Genomic DNA, 27,947 nt, shown 5'->3' with positions numbered 1-27,947 from the left:
TGATTTAGTCTGACCTCCCGGTGTGGGTGACAGCCGGTATTCTTGTCCTCAACAGCTTATGAAACTTTTTGTCCGGTATTTCGAATTTAGTGACATTTTTTTGTACGTTTCCTTAAATTATTATCCAAATGAACTTTGACACTTGAAGTAAAAGTGAAATTCAACAAATTGAACGAACCAATAGCAAGTGACACACATAATATTTTGATACTTGAAAAACGAGATAGGTATGTCATCGTACAAAAGAAGAACGTGACGTGCATGAATTATTAGACTGGATGCTGTTGTAGAAAATATAAGTGTACCACAAAAGTTATTTAGTAATTTTAAACAATTAGTGTGAACAATAATACTCCCAACAAAATGGATGAAGAAGTTATGTGGAAAAACTTTTATCATAAAATTGTCGAAGAAAAGGAAGAAAAAGCAAAAGAAGAAATGCACAAAACAGATCATGAATTAAGGTAGTAATTGAGAATATTTTATGTTATTCGTGGTACATTTTCACTTTCTTTGCGTTATTTAAAATATAAGGTGATGATATTTATATCTTCTTTAAAGTGAAAAAAGTTTGATAAATAATGTTTGTTGTATTAAAATTATTAATTATTAAACTAAATTTATCAAAAATTGTTAATGAGACACATCTAACTAATGTTGAAAAGTAAGTGAAATATTTTGCAAATAGCGACTGCAATCAAGGTGGCAATAAATAGGGTATTAGCCTCACTTTTAATTATACGAGATAAATCTTGTGTCAATAAATAACTTTCTTCATTATGCGGACAAAATCTTTACAAGTAATCTAATGTTTGTCTGATTGGAACCGACAACATCGATTATATATTGAAAGATAATTGTAAAATATATAAACAACAAACATATATAACATTTATACATATTATACAATACGTACTTAAAAATATACATTTTATTTGTTCGCCGCAATTACAAAGATTGCCACATAATTATAAGTATATTCAATTATATTTTTTAGAAGTTATTTTAGACATTTTATTTTTTTTATATGAGATAACTTTTTATGAAGTTATTTATTTTTTAATTTTTATTAATTTCCTATGATAGCTTTTTGCTTTTTACTACGAATATAATCATAAAATATTTATTTGCATCAGTGATTATTATGATTCAAAATTTATATTGTATGTGTGATTATATTTTCGCATCGATAGGTATAGCTTGTGAAGGTCAGGCGCGATTTTATGATTCATACATGGAGAAAAAGGAATCTAAAAATCTTTTTGAGCTAAAGATTATAAGAAAGTAATATTTCCGATGTATAATAGATTTTAATTTATTGTCATAATATTTAATTGAAAATATTTTTTTAGCATATAAATTAAAAATTTTCATTAGAAAAAAATTGATAAAAACAAAAAAAAATGTTCTTCGAATCCTTTCACAGATAGATTATAGTAATTAAGAATAATTAACCCTAATTTTAACTAAAATTAGGAACAATCTCTAATTTCGGATAATAAATCGACCGAAATTAGACGTGAAATTAGTATACGTGCTGGAACGAACATTAAGATTTTTTTTTATCCTTCTTCGAGGATTTCCTTTCTTTTTTTCCACGTTTCGGTAAATTTTCTTAATTATTTGTTCGAGAAAAAAATCTTGAGTCATTTTACAGGTTTTCTATATAGTTTTTTTATGATGATCAACTCCGTTTAAACTGCATTCCATTAATGATAGTTCTTCATGTTCACAAGCAATATATAAAATAGAAAATTTATTTCTGTAAATTAATGTTTCTTTTGAATTTATGATTTCAAAACTTAGTTTTATCCAATTTTACACAGGAAAAAAGTGTTAAAACTACACGCAACATTTTTAACAAAATAAAATAATAATAATAATAATAATAATAATAATAATTTTTAACATTTTCAACACTGAGTGATTTTAACACTACATTGGTGTTAAAATAACAATAGAGTGTGTTAAATTAACACTGGAGGGTGTTAAATTAATATACATTTTAAATGGGGTTAAAATAACACCAAAATTGTGTTAAAACAACACCATATGAAAACTACACGCAACACATTTAACACTTATTTTTTTCTGTGTACAAGACTTTGTAATATATAGCAATAAAATGTGAAAATTTTCATGTAAATCTTATTGTTATTGTCTATTGAAAAATATTAGACATAACAAAGACGCTGAGAGTGAAATTAAATTCTAATTTATTCATTTAATTAATTGCCCTGTAAATAATAATCATAGGTTTGTTACGAAATAAATAATGAAAACTTCTCATGGAAAATACACGCACTGATCAAGCGGATTTCCCGTTTAAGATATGAAAATAATTAGAAAGGAAAAGGAAAATTTTCTTTCTCTCAAAAGATAAAAAACTAAGAAAATAATTATTCCAATCTTTGATTTTCTCTATTCACAATTATTACCAGAGAAAGAATAAAGGAACATTTCTTGAAAACTACAGTAAATGCTAATAGAATAGTATTATTTTTATTGACTATAACAGGACATATTATGAAAATAAAAAGAGTGCGCAATAAAACAATTTTGTTAGTATCGGTAAATTCGACTCCTCAGTATGTGTAGAGTATAAAATGTGGACTTTAAATGAATAGTCTTGTTTCTACAATTTACTGTTATCGGGGAGATTTTCAAGTTCAGAATTTTAACGCTCAGAACTACATATGGGTTTTTGAGTAAATAATTTATTATGCAGATTTAAAAACGTAAACATTATTGTAAACAAATGTGAAGCAACAAACTTATCAAGGTACAAAGGGTAAAAATTGAATTTAAAGAGTTTAAAACGTTAATAATTTCTCAAATCACTTTAGTGTTAAATTTTTTTATTACGAAGAAAGTTGTCTGTTATAATAAGGTAAGAGTCCAACAAATCCAGTTCTTCATATACAAAATTATTTAGAACTAAAATTAAAAATAATTTTATCATAATTTGGTAATTTATATTAACAAAACGAAAAAATTACGAATCATATTATATTCATAAATATATAAACTTTTAGTTTTCTACAATGGAAAAAAAGTTCATTTAATTCCAATAATAATTTGACAAACTTTTTGCTTTTTTTATTAGTAAAATTTACTAATAATGTAATAATTAATAGAAATTACTATTTATTAGTGAAATTAATTGAATTTACTAATTCAAAGCAAAAAGGCAGAAGTAAATTCAATTATTAGTAAATTTTACTAATTCAAAAGCAAAAAGTCAGTCACTAATTCAAATTATAGTAAACATTTTTACTAATTCAAATTTAGAGCGAATAATTTCAGTATTTGATACCAATATTTTAATTTAATAAATTAAATTAATAACAAATTTGATAAATTTAATAAGTAATTAATTTTCATTTAATTTATTGATTTAAAAAAGAATCAGTTGATATAAATATTTATTTAATATTTGTATATAATAGATGATAGATATTAAATGATAGTTAATCGTTTATTTGAATAAAATTTTTTATAATTAAGAAATTCATACAGTATAAATGGGCAAAATTAATAAAGAGTTCTTGTTGAAAGTGTCTCTTGGATTTATTGAATTATTATGAAAAATTATTACTCAATAATCAGCATCTTTCTTAGAATTTAATATCCCAAGACGAGATAAGAAATAACTTGAAATCAATAACTTTATGATGGATATGTTTATATAATGTAAAAATAGGTAATATTAATAATAAGAAAATGTATTTTAAAAAATTCGTAATTTTTCCATATGCATGTGTAAAATATTTGTCAAATTTTTATAATTTATACGTGTACAAAAATAAAACAGGCATTCCTGTAGAATGTTTGCTCGACTTGTTCTGCGTCACAGCGGGTAATCAATATACAGGGGCAATAAAAGTAAAATAAAATTTGCATAAATCCACTTTTTTCCTCAATAATAATAATAATAATAATAATAATAAAGACAAGAAACTATTTTTAAAATTAATTTTTAATCCTTTTATTCTGAAGGTTTTTTTTTATAACCGAAAAGAACTTGAGAATAAAAGAATATATATTTTTTAGAAAACAGTTTTATATTAATGTCCTGCATATCTTATTTAAATTTAAAATTTCATTTCAACGAAAGTGAACGAAAGATTTTTTTTTATAAAAATATTCAAGTTGCTGTGACATTTAGTTAAAAAATTTAGAAGGTTAACACAATTATATGAATATATTGCTACTTCATTTCAAGATATGTTTTCCGCTTATTCTCCCACTTAGTAAATCAATTAACACAATCTTGAAGGTAGTCCTGCAACGTAACATGTTGTTCAGTCCTAGAAAACTATTTGCCTAGTAATATCCTGTGATGTGAAAAATACAGTTTTTAAAAAATTTAATTTAAAAAAATCCAATTTAAAAAAATGAACAGGTGTTATTATTATCTGAATTTAATACAGTTCCTTTTTCTGATTAAAACAAAACTTTTAATAATATTATAGGTAGTATAAAACTGTTTTCAATAAAATATTAATGTTTGTGTCCGAAAATCCATATTTTCTATAAAAATAGAGAAAAAATATTTTCGAAAACCTTTTCATAAAATGACGAATTAAGTTGAGATTTAAAAACAATGTACAAGCTAATAAAATACAAGTGATTCTTTTATTCAAGTTTTACTATAGAAGGGGAATGGAATTTTTTAATGTAAAGCATGACTTTTTTTAACATCGCACTGAGCTTCCGTCTCTTCTTAAGATCAGTTGAATTGAAATAATATCGCAGAAAAAATATTTAAAGTCCCTTTCACTAAATCTTATTTTACATGCAATTAGATAAAATTTAAAAAAAAATGCCTCTCACATTTTCATGGAAAACATTTTGGAAATCCAGTGAAAAACAAAGCAGAAGAAAAATGGCTCATTTTCCAAATTTGGATGAGAAACATCCTTACTTGGCCATAGCAGCAATTCGTATGAGTGAGAAACCGGAAGATTACAAATTTACGGCTGCAAAGTTATATTGGAAACTTGCCGCTTTCCATTTTATTCATAATAAAAGCAGGTGATGTGTAAAAGTGCATTTCTTTTGGTGCTGGAAAATTTGTGAGTGTCTGGAAAATTATATAGTAAATACGGAATGATGTTGTGTCACATAACATTGTTATGTTTTGAAGAAAAATTTTGTTTGCGCATATATTACTCAGTAATTACTTTTTAAGTACTTGCAAAATAAATACTTGAATTTGCGAGTAATTTATATACTTGCAATGATTTATGTACTTGCAATTGTATACTTACAATCTTCAGTGTTTGCTACCTGAATCTATAAAATAATTATATCTATTAGACAAAAAAATTAATATTTGGATTAAATAAATTTCCAAATTAAGCATTTGGGAATTTTTTTGTATTATCTATTTGTTTTGCGTCCTTATCGCTATAAATATATGTTTTGATTCAAAAAACTTATATAAGTCTTGAAATAACTCATTTTAAAACAAGTTTTTCTTCAAGAGTTTTGTCTTCAAATTAACTTCCAGGAATGCATTCTTTTGTTAATTTTAATTGTCTTGTTGCGCTTTGCACGTTCACAGTTAAAATTAAATCTTATTTTAAGATAAAACTGAAATTAATTGAGTCGCGAGAATAAGATTTGTCCTAATTTAAAGTTAAACTTGTGCGAAAATAAAATGTTTACTTATCTAATTTTACAGAGAACGTGAAATTTAGATATAGTTTCAGCACATATTAGAAGAGCTAAAAGCTTCCAACTTAAAATAAGACTCCATTCTTCCCTTAAAATGAGATTTTCTTTTTACGGTGTTTAAATTCTGAAATTTACGTATAAAACTGAAAAAGAACTTTATTTTATTCCAATAGTTGATTATAGTTGTCTATTATCAAATAAATATTTACTCGAATCAAATACTTTTTATTTTAATCCAATAAATTGTATTTCTCTCTAAAAGTATCAAATTGATGTAAAAAGTTTGGCTCCATTTTGTGATTTGATACACATTTTTGGTATCAATTCGTTGCAATTTGATACTTATGAGTTAATAGTGAATTCAAAAGCAAAAATGTCAGTTACTAATTCAAATTAGTAAACATATTGTTGCTATTTCAAATTTAGAGAGATGAATCAATAATTTAAATTTTTAAATCAAGAATTTCAATTCCACCAAATAAATATTTATTTCATAATAGACAAGTAATCGATTATTTGAATCAAATAAATTTTTTTTAATGAACTATATATTTAGTTAGGTACACATAGAAAAATTTGTTGTTTGAAACAAAGAAATCGTTTTTTTCAATCATTTTTTAAGTTAAAGATAACATTTGTTTGTATTAAAAAAAATTTTATTTACTTTTACGAAAAAATTAATTTTTAAAATGTTTCGAATTAACGAAAGTTTTTCTTTAACTGATAATATTTAATCTAAAGAAAAATGTTTTTGAAACAAATAAGCTGATAATATTTAAAGAAATTATTTTTTTCTTGTGAATTAATTTGAATCAAAGAAATATTTCTTTTAGTCAATAGAGAAAAAGGAAATAATTTCTTTAACCCTTTGAAGGGCGGTGGGACGTATACGTCCCACCTTTAAAATCCTCAATATCTTTGACGAAAATTAATATTTTTGAGTCAAATTTAGTGCGTTTTCTTCAGGAAGAATAGGGCTTTAAAAATATGTAACCTAGATCATGTTAAAAAAATTCCTATAGTTTAAAAAAATTCATAAATTATTGTTAAAAATCACGATTTTTTTAAACATTTTAAAATCGACTAAAAATTGTTACTCGGGGGTTTTTGGGGTCGCTGATTACGAATATGACATCAGTTTTTAAAAATTCAAAATGGCGGATCCAATATTATATGTCAGATGACAAATGTAAAAATTTATTAGATTGTCACGAAACTTGTTATTCGAAGGTTGTTGTAGTCCCTGTTTACCAATGTTTAGTTTATTTTTAAATTTAGATTGTGGGTTAATAATTAGCGGAGAAATTTTTAAGTCAGTGACTTCGAAAATTTCCAAATAACAATTTTTAAGTAAATCCAATTAATTTAAAACAAAATTGACCGCTATGTTAGATCCGCCATTTTGAATTTTTAAAAACTAACTTCAAATTCGTAATCAGCGACCCCAAAAATATTAAGACATGAGTTGTAAAGAAAATCCGTCTATATGAATAATGTGCCCCTCAAAGGGTTAAATCTAAGAAGTTTTTTTTGACCCGATAATACTGCACTTTCTTTGAATCAAACAAAAATTCTTTGAAAAAAGAAGAAAATAAATAAAGATTTAATTCTTTCATAGTAATTTGTGCATTGTTATTGGGTCAAAGATAAAATTTCTTTAATTTACAGAAATGATTTAATTATACTTTTTTTCGTTGACTAAAAGAAATATTTTTTTTATTCGCAAAATAAAATCACAAGAAGCAAATAAATTTTCTTTTTGTGTTTGTTTAGATTTGTTCTATTATTTGATTAACTTGTCATGTTTCTTCGTCTCGTTTGAGTACTAAACAGTACTAAAATTTATATTTGGTAAAAAAGTACTCATCATAAAAATTTATAGGAGTAATTAGTAATAGTAATCAATTGTAATAAATAGGTAATTTCGAATCGCACGTATTTGTTACAGATTACAAGAAGCGGATGGCGGTTTCTTTGAAAATTTGGGTACACTTCTTGCTGAAAAAGTTCGAGCTCAACAACTCGAGGAGGGACCAATTCCAGAGAAGAAGGATTTAGCTGTAAACAATAAAGATGAAAAGGAAGAAGCTCTCAGCGATTCCGATAGTGTTCTGGAAGGAACAGAAGCATTATTGGAGAGTGACAGCGATAGAGATGAAACGGAAATTGTTCAAAATTTCATGATTGAATCCATTGGATGGAACGTAAGTAAATAAAAAAAATTCTATATATATATATATATATATATACACTAATAAAATGGATAAAAATGTTTTGTTAATATTTGCTCTATAAAAATATTCAAAAAAATTCTCTCCTCACGATTTTATAACTCCTGTATTGAAATTTTTACTCAATTTGACAATTTTTTCACGAATATTTTACATCTATGTTGAAAACAAATTTATTTGACAAATGTAAAATTAAGATCAAAAATATATCGAAAGAGGATTTAAATTTTAAATCAACCTTTGTCAAAGGCAAAAAAATTTATACAAAGGGTGATCTGTTTTATTTTTAATTAGAAATTACATTGAATCTTGTGCAGTAAATCGAGTTGAATAATTCTAATTCGTTGCAGATGATGAGTGAGAAATTTCAATGCTTCCGTGAGAAATTTGTATTTTGCTTCTTATCGATATTTTTTTATTTTTTGTATAGTTCTTATAAAAGAATTCACAATAAGTAAATAATAGTTATGCAAATATATATCAGAACAGTTGCTCAGGCGTGTTATTACGAGGAGAAAAATGATTGAGAATGCAATTTATCATTAAGAGAACCTAATGATGTGTTATCAGTACTTTCAATTAAGAATGTTCAAGTGCAAATTTATACGTATGATCTTGAATTTATTTCTCAATGTGTTCCTGAAAGTTACAAGGTCATTGTTGCAATTTTACATATGTAATTGAATTGACAGATCATTTCATCAAGAGCAATGGTAGGATTAAGAGGCTGAATAAAAGAAGATTGATATGATGAACATTTTTTATGATTTTTTGTTGTAAAATACAACGTTTTTTAAAAATAATTTTAAAAACAGTAGAAAATTTAAAAAGAAATTTTGCTTTTTGAAAAAATCCAACCATGAACAATTTGTTTTAAAAGGAATGTGGACTATCGATCGTTGACTTGTATTGATTTTTCTAAGGTTAGCAAAGCAAGTGCTGCACGAAAGGGCCTGACAGTCGTTTGTTGGCTCACATTGTGAGCGAGCCATGGCATCGGTTGTAATTATACCTGTACTGAATTCCTCTTCTGTTAGGGGCTTTAGTATTATTCGAGGACAGGCAAAAAATCGAACGCGTAAAACACACAAAGTTATTCATGTTCGAAGGAAAATTAAGCTAGTGAGTACCGAGTGAGTGTGGAAATTTTCACGAAAAATAATTCCTTTAGTTCAATAATATTGGAAACACTGGGAAAAGATATTTTAATAACTTGCACCATTTAACAATTATTCTTTTCTTTACACTTTTGTATATCTTAAAGTCAAAACATATAAAACTTTTGATATTGTTATACAACCAGAAAGTGTATGCAGGATTAAAAAGGATGATTTTTAATTTTAATTCTTCTATCTTCATTTCTAGACACCTTTTGATTCTGAGTTTGCCTCAACAAAATTTAGTTTCTAAAAAGCAACTTTTGTTTTAAAGTGTGTAAAATTGATATCATGTTACATCGTAACGAATACCAAAAACGTGGATCAAATCAAAAATTGATCCAAATATTCTTTTGATTTTTGGTATCAATTTGGTCCACTTTAGTGTCAATTGGATATTTTAAGAAAATTTAGAAAGAGATTTGAAGAAGCGATTATCTTTTATTTACTTAATTGTACGTGCATTCAAGGTATTTTAATCAGACATAGGTATATGGTATTTATATAATTATTATTTTAATGACTTGTGTATCACTTTAATTAATTATTTGTGCAGCAAAGTATTCCATACATATATCAATAAATAATTAATGGTATCTTAAGTGATCGGCAAATCACTGGACGCAGATTAATGCGCCACTGCACGTACCATCTTCTTGTGATAACACACATGTGTTTGCATTGGTACAAATTCATGACGTAGATAAAACGCTACCACGAGGAGGATTCCTCGACATAGTCTTCATTGGATGGTCCATCTATTCCTGGCAGTGCAGAACTTGACGTCGTTACGCAGATGTCTTGGTCTCTCTCGTGTGTCTTATTGATTGTTTCCAATTCTAAGTTTACTTCTTCCGTCGATCATTGACGTCAGTTAATCTTTGCCCACAATACAATGAAACTAATTTCGATCGGTGTGGTAACGTTTTCTCAAAATCTCTATACAGTGACAAATGACTTCTCAAGTGTGCTCTTCACTCCCCCAAACTGTCGATTTCTTTAATTTAAAATCACTTAATTGCATTTATAGTTTATACGTATCACTAAAAACGTAAAAATTAAGATAAGAATTATTCTTAAAAATAGGACTAGAACTTTACGTGAAAAATATTAAAATGATGTTTCAGTCTCAGAAAGTGTAAATGCGAGCATATTATTCGATTTCAATTCTTTATTGATCCTATGAAAGGAAAGAATTCACACTTTTTCATATTGAAACCATATAATTTCAGTTTTTTTTAAGGATTCCAAATGTGTTGCTTCGCAACTATTTTGATACATTTTTTGTCTCAATTTGCTATCCTTAGAAAAACTTACTGTTGACTTTAAAGTACCAAATTGCAACAAATTGAAACCAAAAAAGTGGATCAAATCAAAAATTGATCTAAATGTTCGGCATCAATTTGATTCACTTTAATATCAATTTGATACATTCAGGAAAACTCTGCTGTTTCAATCTTTCGGTATAAAATTAAAGCTGGATTTTTTAACAACGTATTCTGCATTATTTTTATTCGATCGCAGGTTTTGAGGATATCAAAACGTTCACGTTCACGTTTTGATTCGTTTTTTGTCTCAATTTGATATCCTTAAAAGAACTATGTATACAAATGTATCAAATTCTTTCGAAATTATAAATAAAGATTGATAAAAATGTACAAAAATAAAAAACTGAAATTAAGAATATAAACTGGGAAAAAAAGTGAAAAATTTTCACTTTTGAAAATTTGAAAGATAACGAAATTGAAATATTAATTATGGAATTGAATTGATAACTTGGAATAGTGTATAGTAACATTGACACATTTTCCATAGCATTGAAAACCTTGCCAAAAGTTGACAGTTATTTCCAAATTCAGTCATAAATCATTGGAAAAGCATTAACTGGATTTAGAAATTTGTGTTAGGTTCATAAAAATAAATCAAGTGGAAAAAGTGGGTTACTCATCTTGTTTCTTCGGATACCAGAAAGAAATGTCTTATCTCACACCAAAATTTGGCAAGTTGACAGTGTTTGCTTTAAAAAAGAAACATATTATGAGATGAAAGATGTATTCAATCCGAGTGTCCGAGGAACTGAATGAATCAAACTCGACAATAATTAATTGTCGTAGTAGTCAAAAAGCAAAGCAAGTTCAAAACAAGGGAATTTCTAATTTTTGCATGAAAAGAAAGAAAAGAAAATCTGTCAAAAAGGGCAAAAGAACTGAAAATGGAGAGACATTGGAATGTATCACATGCTTCGTACTATACTTGACGGTCAATGAGCTAATTGTCATCATATCAACTTTCATTGAACGCAATTGTTCTAACGTATGTATGTACGCCTACCGTTTGCACTTGATTCGTGGGTCAGTTTAAACGGGATACGGCCCAGATGTTCCAGATATAACTTTGTCCATTTGATATACAGTTATTTGTCAGTACACCTTCATTCCAATGTCATTACACACAAAAACCCCTTTTTTTAGAATGATAAAAATAAATTCCAGTCAGAACAAAATGATTTTTTCAAAAATATGTTTGAACCATCAAAATCAGGTCATATATTTCAATATTTTAAATTTATACTTCAAGAGATAATTTATTTGAAATTTATATTTCAAAATATAATTTTTAATTAAAATCAAATTAAAAATTTATCTGTAAAATGTCGATTTAAAAACGAAATAACTCTCCTTTAATAAAAAACTCTTTTTGCAATAAAAAAGAGTTTTTTGAGAGAAGAGAATTCATTTTCTCTACGAGAAGAAAGAATTCAGGACAAGGATCAAAAATAGAGATCAGGGTGATTCTGGTATTGTTTACTTATTATTTTATGAGAATATTGATATAAATTGTTAATAATTTTTTTCAATTATGTTGACAATTGTTAAATTGTTGACAATTATAATTGTTGAGTTAAAAAGAATTTTCCCGGTTGCTAAATGAAGCAAAATAGAATTGTTTATACAGGAAGAACATTTCCTTTCGTGCGTCTACAAATACATACAAATGTATGAAATGTATGAAATGTATGAAATGTATTAAGAAATTGAACGCTTTTTATCTTTATTTCAGTATACGAACTTGTGTGATGTAATTTTATCGATGAGGGACTTTTTTAGTTAAATAAAAATGTTATAATCAAATCAATAATTTTTGATAAAGATACGATATTTCCTACTATATTATAATAATAGTTATGATGTATGTTTTACATTACAATTTAGTATCTTTGAAAAAACAAAAATATTTTTAACAGTGAGAGAAAATGTAGCGTAAGATAAATTTATTTTTGACCTTTGAAAGATCGGACCCATAGTTCAGTTGAATTTTTCTTTTTCAAGTGACGAACAACTAATTCTATTTTTAAAAGAGCTATTCGCATTCTCAAAGTCTCTCTTTGATTGATGTGTTAAGTATTCGGAAGTTGTTAAGTGCAACTAAATTACGTATATTATATGGCTGAGATAAATTTTGCTGCGAAAAAAATGGCAGAAATAAAAAAAAATTTGAAGCCTCTTTTATCAGTATTTGATTGTCTCTTTCGAATCGTATCGTCTTTGAAATACATACGATATTGAATATGCCGAAAGCATTGTATTTGTGATTGAGGTCGTGATCAGTTGCCCCGAAGTTCATTGTTATCACTCCCGTCCTAAAAGTGCCTTTGTTCTTCACTAAAAGACCAATAATTGCTCTTTTCACGATAAATATTCTATTCTAAATTTATAAAAATCAAATTTTATTCTTCTAAATTGAAAACATTGTGAAAAACATTGTGAAAAACATTGTGAAACATATATTTCTTTTATTATACCAAATTGTGTGATTTTTATTGCTCATATTTTTTGAAACAAGGGGCTTTCGTGATACTTGACTCAAGTTGAAAAGAGAATTAGTTGCACCGAAGACATGTTAATAATAGAAGTTAAAAAGATTTTAATAATTGACGAAAATAAAGTACATACCTAATTATATATTAAAAGCTTCTTAATTGAAAAAGTTTCTGGTATTTTAATGTCACACAAAAGACTTGATTCAGTTCAGATTGAAATTGTAATTTTGTCACATTTTGTAATGGAATATTGCTAATAATTCAAGACCGATAGACTTTATAATGGCAATTAAATTATAATGATAAATAAAACGTTACTGAGTGATTAAAAGTGAAATTTATGGATATTTATTAAAACCATAATTTGTTGTGCAATATTAAAATTTAAATTTCTGGTAATTATGCTTTTAATAATTATTAAATAAACTAAATCATCGACATTACAAAAAGTGGGAAAAGTGGGAAACTTAAAGAAATTAAGTGCGATTAAATCATGAATGGTGCTAAAAATAATAAAATATTAAATTCTTTTGGCTGTATTTTAGTGACACAAATGCAATAGTGACTTAAAGGATCTAGACGAAATAATAATGTACAAATTGAGTGGAAAATTTATATAAACATTTGTTTATTGATACAATAACTTTTCGTGACTTTTGGGCAAGATAAATGGTTTCTAAACCAGTGAAAATGGTGAGACCAAGTAATCTTGTCGGGGTTGATATCCTCAATAGCTACAATAAAAAAATGAATACTTTTCGGGGTATCCCGAAGGCAGAACTTGAAAGAAGAACACATGCTCTTTTACAAGCAATGACGGTGAGTTTTGATAGAACAAAAAAAAGTATAAAAAAAGAAAAAAAAATCAAGTAATCAAAAATATATACGCATAACTTTTATTATTATTATTATTATTTAAGAAACATTCAGTTATTGAATTCGGGTAATAAAATTTTTATTTCAATCAATGATGCATTCGCTTTCGCCCGATTTTCTTTATTTATAAATTATAACATTTTGTTATCAAAGAATCTATTTCAACTGGTAATAAAATTTGAAAGTTATTAATAACTCTGTGCGTTTCGTAAAACCCAAAATAGTTTGTAATTGGGAAACGCACTTGACATAGAAAAAGATGATTGGCCAAGAATCACAGACAACTAGATTTTGCAAACATCGTATAACGAGAAACACTCGAATGAATGTTATATTCATGAATAAAAACTAGAACATTTGAATGAGGTGCACTTTTTCATATATGGTTAAATAAAAATTGGAATAAAATTCCTAAATTCGGTATAATTGAATTTACATGAAAAAGTAATTATCTTTACACTTTAACAGTATATATATATATATATATATATATATATAAATTGAATGAAACAATTATCGAGTTTTCGCTTCTCAAAAGAATTTACCGACATCATTAGTAGCGCCTAATGATGTTGGCAAATAATTGTAGTCGTCAATTTAATAAAGCACCATATTTTTTTTAAAAGAAAACAAAATTGCACTTTATTCTCAAAAGTCGTTTACTCATTTATAACAATACTAAAAACTAGATTTAAAAAAGCATTTTTTAAAGAAAATAAATTTTTTATATCGTCACTTACTTAATTGACGTACATAAGTGCGATAGTGTCAACGTGCGTTTCATGCTCATCTAAAATTTATGCTTTGAATTTCATTAATAACAAATAAAGTAAATTCTGATTTTTTAAATAGAATAAACAATGACACATATTTTAAAGAGGATTATATAAAATAATTGTTGTGAGTAATTTTATTCTTTGTATTTTTTTTAATTATTTGAAAATGTTAAATTACAATTAAATTATATGTTAGAATTATATAGTATTTATTACAGGCATTCAGAGAAAATTTTATTTAAATCGAATAGAATTTATTTGAAAAAAATAAAAGGTCTTGTTGGCTCTGAGTCAAATTATTATTAGTCAATAACTTCTCTTAATTGTTTATTATTATTTGTACTAGTAAATGGTAAATATTACAAAATTTTTTAATTTTAAATATTGACTAGAATAATTGAATAAATTCAGATTCAAAATTTAAAAAATACACATATTAATTACGAAAGGATTCAATTATGTTTTTTAAATTTTTCGGAAGAATTCAATTATTTTCTAAAATTTAAATAAACTTGTTTGAAACAATTCAATTATTTTTATAAATCTCCTCAGGAATTTAGTTATTTTCAAAAATTTTAATTAAATTTTGTGAAGAATTGAATTATTTCTAAAAAATTTTAATAAAATTCAATAATAAAATATTTAATGACAATTATTAACAAACACAATTTTTTAGAAGGTTGAAAGAAATTCTTCGTAAAAATTTTTTGATAAAATTCTTCTCAAGAATTCAGTTATTTTTATAAATATTAAAATTCTTGGCAAAAATCCAATTATTTAAAAAAATTTCGATAAAATTCTTCGAAGAAATTCAATTATTTCCAAATTGTTTGATAAAATTCTTCAATACATTAATTTGAAAATTTAAAAAGTAATGAAGCAAAAGAGCAAACAATAACTAATTTCAAAATGCGAACAGATTATCGGAACACAATACATACGATTATTATTGATATATAGATTATTAATACAGTTGAAATATTTTCATTCTAGATCGAGGAATTATATTCTGCAGTGGTGTTTATGATACAGCATCAAATTGGATACGATGAATCTGATGAGTGCGGTAAAGAAGCAATGCTTTGTCATTTACAACAGGCCTTTAAAGTGGACAATGAAGTGCACGAACGAGTTTTGGAAGAAACACGAAATATGGAGGTCTTGTGCTTACAATTATTTTTAAAATTAACAAACATTAATTTTATGTATTTCGAAAAATTCTCGATTATGATTTTTGTTGTATAATATTTTAATATTATTAATTTAAAAAAAATGTTTTTCTTTATATTTATCGTGAAAAGTTAAAAATTATTGTTCTCTATAAGAAAACTCAGAGCAAGTGGAAACACTTTAAGGGAACTTTGCAAGTTCTGTTTGAAACTTTTGTTGATAATTCAAGGATACCCACCTCAAACTTATTCAAGTTCACATAAAAACTTTTTTATTTTCAAGTATTATACAGATAGTACAATTCTTTTTTTTGAAGATTACAAGAATTTGTCAATTATTTTATGACCTAAATATATTCAACGAGTTTGTTTTTTAAATTTTTTTCTCTTTTAGGCTCCGGAACTGCATCTTAACGTGGAAGTGATAGAGGCAAAGGAACTCGTTTCCAAGGATGCAAATGGCTTAAGTGACCCTTTTTGTGCACTTTATCTCGAGTCGGCTCCAACTCGCAGATATAACACTGCCGTTAAGACAGAAACACTCACCCCTACATGGGAAGAGCATTTTGAATTGTAAGTTTAAAGAAAACGTTACAAAGAAATCTTGTTGAAAAAAGTTTATTTTTTGATAATTATACTCTTAAATGCAACTGTTTCAGTTGCGAACTTTTTGTTTTTGTTCAATTTTTTTTTCATGATTGTACAATCGAATTTTTTCTTAGTATTCTTATAGGAACAAAGCTACAAATAAGAAGATATTTTTGAAAAGAGGTCACAGAATTGTTGCTTTATTCAAAATTCATAACGTAATTTATAGTTGGTAAATAACAGACATTTTATTTGAATTTACAGACCCGTAACCGATTCTGTGAACGACATTTTGGCCCTGGAAGTATGGTAAATATTTAATAGCAACCTAAAAAGACTATTTTTGTAAATAATTTTGACAGGAGAAAGCATTTCATAAATTTTAAATTAAAGGGATTTTGATGCTGCGGAAACGGTGCCGGAGAAAATGAATAAAGTCAAGGATGTAAAGGGTGTACGTGGACTAATGAAACTTGCTAAAGAAATTGCTGTCACTGCAACAACTGGCAATCACGATAATGAATTCATTGGGCGCACTCGAATACCTCTCAAGGTAATAAACTTAATTCTGAATTCAAAATATTTTTCCCTAATGTTGCAACTGGGTTACCACCAAAATTTAATTTTGTTTTTCCCTGACTTCCAGACAAAATTTTCATTTTCCCCTGACCCTGAAAAATATTCTGATTCACTCCAAAAAATTATTAGATACTCAAAAAAATGTTCTATTATACATTTATTATTTACGAATTTCCTTAATTGTAAAATTATTCGAAACAATAAATAACTTCTTTTTTAATTAAACATTCAATCATTATTATTTTTCTATAGGAATTAAGATTGACTCGGAGTGATCGATTCCTTCATGTTTTATAATAAATTTAAGATGACAGAGTGAAAAAATCATTATTCTATGTTGTAACTATAAATTTAAATTTTCAAAGATTTCAATTTGAACTCTCTTCAAAATTCAATTATTTCTAAAAATTCACGTTATAATGCTTTTAATATTCAATTATAATTTAAAATTTTAAGTGATTTTTACAAACATTTTTGACAATAATTGTATTCTATGATCAATTTTATTATAATTTTTTAAATTTATACAGCATTTTTTGAAAATTTTTTAAAATAAATTGATGTATTATGTATTATTTGTGAAAATAATTGAATTGAATTGTATATAGGAAAATTTTATTAACTAAATCTTTTAAAGAATTTTGTCAAAAATTTTTTTAAATAATATACTTTTTAAAAGAATTTTATTTTAATATTTCGAAATAATTAAACTTCTCAGAACTATTGTTTTCAATTCTCTGAATATAAAAAGTCAGGGATGTTTATTAAAAGTTCTGGACAAAATTAAATTTTTAGAATTTATAAGAAAATTCTTAATTTTTGTGTCATTTTTATTTGCCTCATAAACTGTGAAACTGACAAGAATTAATACAAAACCTTCAACTTTTTCTATTTTTGACAATAATTTATTTTTAAATATCTTAAATCTTAAACAATACTATCATAAAAAAAAATGACTTAGAAATTATTAAATGAATAATTTTACTTGAAAATTTCAAAATCAATTGGATTTCAAAAGAGTTTTGTTTACAGTCTTCATAAATAGATGAACTTCAAAGATTTTCAATTTGAAACATTTAGTAAATTACAATTTTTAATAAATTTAAATAGAAATTTTGAGAACAACTGATTACTGAAAATCATTATTTTCAAAAGTGATAAACTTCTTCGCATAAATTCAATTATGTTTAAAAATTGTTTTAAATTGTCTTCAACATTTCAATTATTTTTATAAAAATAATAAAATTCTTCTCCGAAAATATCCGAAATATATTAGTATAGTAATTACTGTTAGAAGGGTAATGTTTATTAATAATTGTAAATGTAGTTAAACTTAATTTCGACATGTAATTCTTTCGCAGCTAGCTGCCTCTTTTCCGAACCGTGCTCTCTGCTCTATGCTTTCCTTATCTAATCTGATCTCTCAATTTTCCGGTTTACCGCCTAAAATACTATGAGCTATACCTAGCTCCGTCTTTTATATAAAATAGCAATTTAAAATATAGCGCGTATCTTTAAAATGCTAACATTACTATTTATTAGTAGAATTTACTAATTCAAAAGCAAAAAGTGAGTCACTAATTGAAATTAGTATGTAAACATTTTTACTAATTCAAGTTTAGAGAGTGGCTAATTTGTGGCAATCCTGAAAAAGTTATAGATTTTTGAAAAAGAACATGAAATTTCAGGACATTCCAGTGTCGGGAAATTGTATGTGGTATCCGTTGGAGAAAAAGAACAAGTCAAAGCGAAGAGGTGTTGTCAGATTAAAGCTGGCATTCAGCGCGGAACATGATACTCAAGTATCCTGTCAGGAACACAGGCATTTGTTGAGAATACTATTGATGCACGAATTAGACTCACAAAAAATGGAAAAATATTGTTGGGCTGGCAAATGGTCGGCACCTGCAGATGCTCTGATTCTTCAGCATGTCGCCCAAAGAGGACTTTTATCGAGGAATGTATCGCTCGCTGAATGGGTCGAATTTTCTCGAGTTCATCAGGAACATCCGCTTAGTTTCACATTATTCAACAAAATAATATTGGAATTATTGAGACCTCTGGAAAATAATCTGTTTTCCGCTGACGAAACAAAACTTTTTTGGGAGGCAACGAGAAAACTCATTTACTCCTGTTTGAATTGCGTTAGGAAAATAAGGAAATTCCCTGCTGAAGGAAACAATGTTTTTCATCAACTTTCTGCTATTCTAGGGTTAGTTACATAATACCTATATAAATGCACAATTTTTTTTATGGATATCAATTTGATATCCTTAAAAAATGTGCGAGTCACATTTACATTATCACAAAACTTTTTATTATGTACTTTCCTGATTTCCAGAAAGAATATTATGTAACTTCTTTCCTTTTTCTTGCAATAATTTTCAATTTTTGTCAAATTCAATTATTTTCCAAATTTTTAGTAAGAATTCTTCAAAAATACGTTTATATTTAAAAATAAATTTTCAAAGAAGACTATAAAATTTATTATTTGACAAAATTTCCAATCAATTGAAAATTTTATATCAAAACGTTGCTTCGCGACTACCTATTTTGATACATTCTTTTGTCTCAATTTGATATCCTCAAAAAATTTGTGTGATAAATTTAATTTTATACGTTTCTATGAAATTGCCATCCATTTTGTGAAATTTAAAATTTAAATTCACACTTAAGTGAAATTTAAGTGCTTCTGTATTTTCCAGATTTTCATGAAGAATATTAACTTCTTTCCTTTTTCTGGTAATAATTTTCAATTGTTGTAAAATTCAATAATTATTTTCCAAATTTTTAGTTAGAATTCTTCAAAAATACTATTTTTAAGTACTTAAATTTAAAATTTTTTTAAAATTTAATTATTTCTGAATATTTATACTAAAACTAATACTTCTAATTTTCAATTATTATCTATAATTTAAACTAAAATTCATTTTTAAATCAATTCTTCTAAGAAAGTTTGACAAGAATGTAATATTTACCTAAACACAAAAATAAATAATAATTTATTGAATAATTGATTCTTTCTCTTAATATTGAATTCCTATAAAGAATCTTATCAAAATTATTTATGAAAATAATTAAATTCCTGGGAAAAATGTTATTGTTTGTGAAAATAATTTAATTCTCGAGAAGAATTTAAAAAAATTTTTTGAGAATCATTGAATATTTTTAAAGAATAAATGATTTCATTCGGAGAATTTTATAAATTTATTTTTAAATAACTAATTTCTTTGGAAAAAAAAATTTTATGAAAATAGTATTTTGAATAACTGTATTTCTGTGAAAATTTTAATAATTTGGAAAATAATTGAATTTTTTATAGAATCTTATTAAGAATATTTTAAAATAATAATTGAATTCTTTTGTGAAATTCTATTAAAACAGTAGATATTGAAAATAATTGAATTGAATTTTTTTTTTTTTTTTTGAAAATAGTTGATTTTAATTAATTTGTATGAAAATAATTGAATTGAATTATTTTTTGTGAAAATAATTAAATTTCATTACTTTTTGGAAAAATAATTGAATTCTTGCGAAAAATGTTCTTAAAATTGTTAGAATTGTTTCTAAGAATTTTATTAAAATTTTTTAAGAATAATTTGTTTATTTCAACTATTAGTGAATTTGAAGTAGTGCAAATTCTCAAACATAACAAAAAGTAGCATTTAGTATCACAAATCTAAAAAAAAGTATTCAAATAGTATCAAATCGTAAAAAAGTTGTCATAGATAATTGAATTTACAACTTTTAAATAGTAAGTTTTTAGTAGATGACTGCGAAGCCTGCTCTAGTTTAAAGTAACAAAATTTAACAATACAATTTTAAGCAACTGTTTTTAACATTAACTTTTATTGAAATTTTCAGAATATTATCATCGATATCGTCAATTAATATTCCTGAGGACGTGGACCTTTTTCCAGTAAAAATGTACAGTTGGTTTCCCGAAACAGATGAAACACATGTTAGTATTCTTCAGGCTTTGGAATACACTGTGATTCAAGGTGGAGCTGAATGGTAAATATTAATAAAACGAAAAAACTTTATAAAGAAATTATTCCTGTGAATAATTTACATGCAGGTAGAAGAATTATTTTATTATTATCTAAATACTTTTAGGTTCGAGTACATTGTGGGAAATAATACTTTGGAGGGTCATTCTGATGAAGAAGCTTTACAGTTTCATATTAAAGTTATTCAGTTGATAAGAGCTGATTTACAACGAGCTATCGAAATGCACGATAAAATTTTCATCAAGTAAGTTTGATTCATCTTCTTTTCAGCTTTAATATTTTTTCAATTCAATATATTAGTTTTGTATTTGTAATAGATTATTTTTGTACGTAAGTTTTTTTCTACATAAATCAACATTCTTTTAAAAGATTCTAAACTCGAGAATGAAATTATTTTCAGAAAAATAAATTTCCCGTATGCAAGAACACTGTATGTGATGTACGAGAAAAGAATTAGTGACATGTGTATGATTATTGTGGAAGATATTTGTGCGAGACTGAAAAGGATCCAAATTGAAAGTAGTGAAGACGCTGAATTGGGACTTGGTACAACTTTGTTTGAACTTTATTTAGCTCTTCAACGATATGCAGCGTAAGTGTAATATTCATTATCAATGTATATCTTTATGAAATTTCTCACATGCTTTTTGTTTGTTGTGTATTTTTATTTATTTCTATTTATTTCTATGCTAATGTTTAATATCATGAGTGGCGTAGGAGATAGAAATTGAATGCATTATTTATTCTGTGCCTCTAGGCTCGGACACGTTTTGTGTGCAGAAGGGTTGGAGGAGATGAAAATTCAAAATTACTACGACTGGTTTAGGGCTGGAGTCGCCCACTGGTTGGACATTGCTGTTTACAAGGCTTTAAAGCGAATTGACAGAGCAGTAGATTTTGACACTTTACAACCTGTGGACTCTAGTGTTCAATATAGTTCCAGTGCCGTAGACACGTTGACAATCTTTTATCAGATCAAAGTCTTCTGGACTCAACTGGCTTGGCCGGATGTTGAAGGATCTTATACTTTCATTGCCAAAATCATTGACGTAGGTTTTTATTTTATATCCCCATGTGTGTATGTGTGTGAATTTTGCAATTCAAATTTGTGCTTTCAAATAATATATTCATCCCACCGATTCGCATTTTCAGGACATTTGCAAATGTTCGATAGCATACGCAGATAAGATGGCAAATAAAGCGGAACAAGTTACACAAATAGAACAAGACACGTCGAGTAATAGCGTTTATGAGAGGAAATTTGAGGTCTCGAATGCCTGGTGTTTTGCCATTAATAATATTGACTATATCAGAACATCTATTGCCCCTTTGGCTAATGACTTGGGAATGCAAGGTATCGTTGATGCCCTCTCTGAAAACAAGCCGGAACAGGAAGCCGAACGTTGCAGGCAAACTTTGCAGCTTATTATTGACAATGCCACTGACAGTGTTAAAGACAAAATTATTGATTTACTCAAGATGGTTGCCAATAATATGACACCTGCTATTAGCAGGTATTTATCACCTGTTCAATAATTGCATTATTAACTTGCCTGAATATCCAAGTGAACTATTAAACGAAATTTTCAGATATCTAATGGAAGGTGCCGAATTGATAGACACAACAAGCAATGCAATGGATCGATTATTGCACTACTTGGATTCTAATTTATCAACGCTTCACGAAAATCTTAATCAGGAGAATTTCAACACAGTTCTTCTCGTTATTTGGGAATTAATATCCGAGACTCTCTGGGACATGGTCAACAGTAATTTGGAGGTGAGTTTGACAAAACGTTTGAAAAATAAAGCCCTCTTGCTCCTTACAAGAATGCATTGAGTCAATTTTTGTCAGATTATGTGACAGTATGGGCCTATTGGGGCTTTACGCTTTGTATATTATGTTCTGAAGAACCCTCATTGTCTTTTATGCAGAAAAGGAGACCACCGTCCTTCTATTCGAACCTGCACCGTACTCTTCACACCCTCATCCGGTTCTTCAACCTCGGAGCGGACGAGGCTGCGAATGTTCAAGTATTGGAGAAGATTGAGAGCCTCTTAAAGCTCCATGGGCTCGAAACTGCCGAGTTGATTCATCGATATAATCTCGAAAGGATTCGAGAGCAGAAGGAACTGGAGGACCCTGTATACGGTCTCCTTACTGTCAGAGCACAGTTTATCGACAACTCGATGAACATTCAGATTCTCAATGCGCGAAATCTCAGACCAGTGGACAGCAACGGTAAGACATTCTTCGTTTCCATTCCCACTATTCTTCCTTCGTTAAGAACCAATATATTTCGTTCCCAATTGGCTACAAAACAAAATCAATCTCCAATTGTTGGCTGAACATATTTGCAGGCAATTTCCAAAAAAGAAAATTCAAAGTACGGAATTAAATTATTAATAATAAATGGGTTAAGAAACTTAATCTCTGTCATCAGGGGAATTGTAAAAACCAAAGGTTCTTGAAATGACATTTCTTTTCAATTTTTATAGGCGATTTTATAGGAAAGCTGTCCACTCTTGAACGCAAACTGCACTCAAAATCTAAACAAAGACTGACAGAGGGGAAGACAAGTATGTAAAAAAAGAAAAAAATACAGATCAGACTACCACTCGCCCTCGTCAATCCATAGTTGCCTGTTCTCACATCACGAGATTTAGTAGACAATATTAAAAATTGAAAAACATATTTCCCCATTTTTAGTCATTAATCAGTTTTCCCATTTTCTTGGAAACTTGCACGAGACATGAACATTTTCCATTTTACATCAGTCTTGAAGGAAATGGGTTTTCATCGATTTTCAATATTCTATATGTTTTTGCGATATTCCTGTGTATAATTATTAAAACAAATTGCTATTGATGAATATTCACTAAATACATCTTTATTAAATACTAGCCAAATTATCCGCGAGGGAATCTTGTGCTACAATGTTTATTGTAAACAATTTCAAGTCATTTTAATTTAAGTAATTTTTAAACTGAAAAACTAATTAGAATTAAATTTTCAAAATATATTATATTTTTAAACTTTAAAGTATATAAAAAAAACTTTAACAAATTTCGATACTAATTTCAAATTTGGCATCAGATTTTCAAAATTGAAAATAATTAAACTTTCTTGTACGAGGAAAATTGAATTTCACAAAAATTGTTATCTGATACCTAAAGTAAAAAAAAAAACTTCATTACGAAAATTTTAATTATTCTAAAGAATAGAGAAGGTAAAAAAAATTATTAAATATATAGGTATTTAACTTTCCGAACAAAGAATATAAACAATATTTTTTTAGAGAATTTCCACTACTTTTAATTCGCTAATATTGAAAAAAATCAATTTTATTTAACAAAATTTAATGCAATTTATTTTTCCCAATAATTCAATTACTTTTAATAATTATAAAATTTTTCATTTAAATTCAATTTAAAAAAAAAAAATTTTTTGATTAAATTCTAAGCATGAATTTAATTATTTTCATAATCGTAAAATTCAGTTACTTTCACAAATAAAGTTTTTGACAAGAATTCAATTATTTAAACTAATAAAATTTTCATAACATTTAAAAATTCATTATTTAAAACAATGTTCATAAAATTCTTATGAAGATTTCAATTCCTTTCAAAAGTAATAAAATTTTCAACAGAAATTCAATTCTTTTTAAACATTTTAATAAACTTTTTCGCAAGAATTCAATTATTTTCATAAATAATAAAATGTTTTTTTGGAAACTCCAATTATTTTCAAAAAAATTTAATAAAATTTCCCACAGACATTCAATTATTGCCAAATTTTTAAATAGAATTCTTTGTAAAATTTAATTATCTTTAAAAACTTTTCACAATTCAATGATTTTCAATATCTACTATTTTTTATAAAATTACCAAACAGAATTCAATTATTCAAAACAATTTATGATAAAATTCTAGGAAAAAATTCAATTATTTTCATCAATTTTAATAAAATTCGCCGCAAGAAATTAATCATTTACCTAATTAATAAAATTCTTTGAAAGAATTAAATTATTTTTATAAATAATAAAATTCTTCGAAAGTAATTAAATTATTTTTTCAACAATTATTAATAAAATTTCTCGAAAGAATTCAATTATTTTCATAAATTACAAAATCCTTAGAAAAAATGTAATTCTTCAAAAAATTCAATTTTTCTCAAAATTTATAAAATTTTTCAGAAAAATTCAATTATTTTACAAATTTTTTTTAAAATTCTTCCCAAGAATTCAACTATTTTCCAAATTTTAAAAAAAATTCTTCTGAAAAATTCAATTATTTTTATAAATAATAACATTTTTCATTGAAAATTCAATTATTTTCAAATATTTTTTTTAATTCTTCGCAAGAATTAAATTATTTTAAATTCTTTCATGAATAATAAAATTCGTAGCATAAATTCAAATTATTAGCAGGATAAGAAAAAAGTAAATATTTTTAATGAAAATTAGGAGAAAGTCAGGAAAATAAAAAATATGGAATGGAATTTTTGTCAATTTTGTGAAGTGAATAAAACGAGTTTTTTTTGGTTTCTTTTTGACATTAAAAAAATAACAATAACCCACAAAAATGAATTTTCAAAAAAAAAACAAATGGATACAGATAATTTGCTAACGGAAAGGAAACTTACGATTATTATAATGTATATATATTTAATCGCATAAAAAATTATTCCATTTAAAAATATCAAGGGAGAGAGAGAGAGAGAGAGAGAGAGAGAGAGAGAGAGAGAGAGAGAGAGAGAGAGAGAGAGAGAGAAAGAGAGAATTTTTCTACATTTAAACCTCTAATATAAAATAGTGTCATGAATGAGTTGAAACCTTTTTTCCATATTCTCTTTTTAGCCCAGAACATTAGTCATCGTGCATGCAGCATCTTATAGGACATTGTAAAATGTAAAAAATAAATTGTTTCTTGTAAGAATAATGAGTGATATTTTCTATTACAGGAAAATGTGATCCTTACGTGAAACTTCGATTACTGCCAGAGGAAAAATTCAACGAAATTAAAATGCCAAAAACTCGCATTCATAAGGAAACTCTCTTCCCCCTGTTTGATGAACATTTTAATATGTAAGTATTTAAATTAAAACTCGTTAAAATCATCTTGATTTGAAAATAATAATAATAATAATACAAGAATTATAGAAATAAGAAAGCAGTAAAAAAATAAGTATTATTTTTCTATTCCAGTTCTTTGACAACGGAACATAAAAGCATAGAAGATGCAATTTTAGTCTTTGAGGTGAAAGATAAGGATTTCCTTCGAACAAAATTCATGGCTGAAGCATTTTTAAATTTCAGTGAAATTCCTGAAACAGGGCCTGACCAGCATATCGAGACCCTGGAGCAAATCCACTTGAAACTTTCTCGACCAATTACGAAGAGTGAGTTTACCTTTTCTTTCTTTTATCGACTTCATAGAATAGGTACAAGGTACAAGAAAACTTTACAAATTGTAAACTGAGAATTCTTTACTTACTCCAGTCTGATACTAACTGATTTGAAAAGAGTTCTTGCAATACAATCTTTGTAGTGCGCATAATAATTTATTTATTACTAAAATAAATAATAAACATTTAAATTTGTTTCATAAAGGTACTGAGGTGGTGCGAGCTTTAGAAAACAGGAAAGGCGACAGTCTGGCTATGGATTTCGTATCAAAATTGAATACAAAATTAAGTGCAAGATAATCGTGGAATGAGCGGGGTTCAACTTCGATTGCTAAACTGAACGCCCGTTCATTTATTAAACGTTCCATATTCTCTAAATTCCCTTTTAAATTCTTCAAAAATACGAGAATATATCCTGGAAAATAGTCACAATATTGAAACAGTTTATAATAATATCTATTCGAATGCAATTTTCTCTAGATGTTATTCTAAATTAAAATCAGTCATCGAAAATTATTAATATCGATGACAATTTTAAACAGGAGTATGAATTTTCTCTTCTCAATTATAGACGTTTACTAATATTGAAAAAGTCCTTTACAACTCGGAATATTGTTTTATTAATAAATGTCAATAATAAAAAAAGCATATTTTACAAAAAACAATCTCTCAATAAAATGAATGAAATTGTGGAAGCGAAATGAAAAATCTTTAGAAATCATAATAAGAGACTCAATGATATATTTAATTGAATGACATATACGCATTTTTTATATGGGAAAAATGTCATTGCCATTTGAGATTATTTTTTAAATATAAAAAAATATTGAACGGATTTATTAAAGAAAGAAATTCAAATTAAGGAAAGAATTCTTCCACATAAATAAATTTACTCTATATAGGCTGTGCAATATGTGAACTTTTCGATTATAACAATATTGTTGTAATCAAAGTCAAAAAATTTTAATTTTTTACAACTTAATACAAATTACTTTCAAAGTTTCAATTAGTGGCTAAAAATATGTACTGTTCCCAACGGAAATATTACTTTAAAAAAAAAAAAAAAAAAAAAATACGAGCATTGATGCAGAAACAAGATAATTATTTACTTAACAAACCGTTATTATACACTATAAATTTTCATTTTTATGTTAATTGCTGAAACTAGATCTGCTGCATATAAAATGTAACCAGAAACCTCATTATGCCATAAAATATCTATATGACAGAAGTTAAGGAAAAATACTTAATGAAACAAATGTTATACTGATGCGTAGTTGTAAGAGAGAAATAAAAAATATATTTACTTTTATATAAATTAATCAAATTTCTCAAAAAGTGAATGCAAAAACAATTTCACTCGTGGTGCATATACCCATAAAAATCTATTTTACACATGTAACTCGAGAACAATAATTTTATCTTAATAAGCATTTTTGTACAAAAATGATTTTATAGCAGAGTTTTTTAAAAGAAAAAATCTTTCGAATTCGATATTCTAGAATGTGTACTACTTATAAGTTAGTTTTATGTATGAATTGTTTTCTTTACTAAACTTTTTTGACTACAACTTAAATATCATTTCACAATTTGTATCATTCATCATTGTATTTATTGCATAAGTAAAATATTTTATCAAATAAAAGTATTTC

General features: G+C 26.3%; 1 protein-coding gene across 6 annotated transcripts; it reads left to right on the top strand.

Moving 5' to 3' along the window:
• On the top strand, positions 1–27,947 carry LOC122500125 (protein unc-13 homolog 4B). Of its 6 annotated transcripts, none has more exons than XM_043608875.1 (19): positions 1–464; positions 4,867–5,037; positions 7,631–7,886; positions 15,536–15,700; positions 16,106–16,284; positions 16,564–16,608; positions 16,693–16,852; positions 18,567–19,090; positions 20,743–20,892; positions 20,995–21,132; positions 21,289–21,480; positions 21,646–21,937; positions 22,041–22,402; positions 22,479–22,668; positions 22,824–23,130; positions 23,388–23,468; positions 25,852–25,975; positions 26,096–26,289; positions 26,501–27,947. In XM_043608875.1, exons 1-19 carry the CDS (start codon positions 364–366, stop codon positions 26,593–26,595), a joined length of 3,726 nt encoding a protein of 1,241 aa, XP_043464810.1. In that variant the 5' UTR covers positions 1–363; the 3' UTR covers positions 26,596–27,947. The 6 variants fall into 6 exon arrangements, with proteins under 6 accessions (XP_043464810.1, XP_043464812.1, XP_043464815.1 ...); XM_043608876.1 differs by lacking the exon at positions 1–464 and adding an exon at positions 2,657–2,890 and having other exon boundaries at positions 26,501–27,946; XM_043608877.1 differs by lacking the exon at positions 4,867–5,037 and having other exon boundaries at positions 26,501–27,946.

The sequence above is a fragment of the Leptopilina heterotoma genome, unplaced genomic scaffold, assembly GCF_015476425.1.
Source record: "Leptopilina heterotoma isolate Lh14 unplaced genomic scaffold, ASM1547642v1 Lhet_182, whole genome shotgun sequence".
NCBI classification, from domain to species: Eukaryota; Metazoa; Arthropoda; class Insecta; order Hymenoptera; family Figitidae; genus Leptopilina; species Leptopilina heterotoma.
The sequence above is the reverse complement of the archived record's forward strand: the minus strand, read 5'-3'. Positions and strand labels throughout refer to the sequence as shown.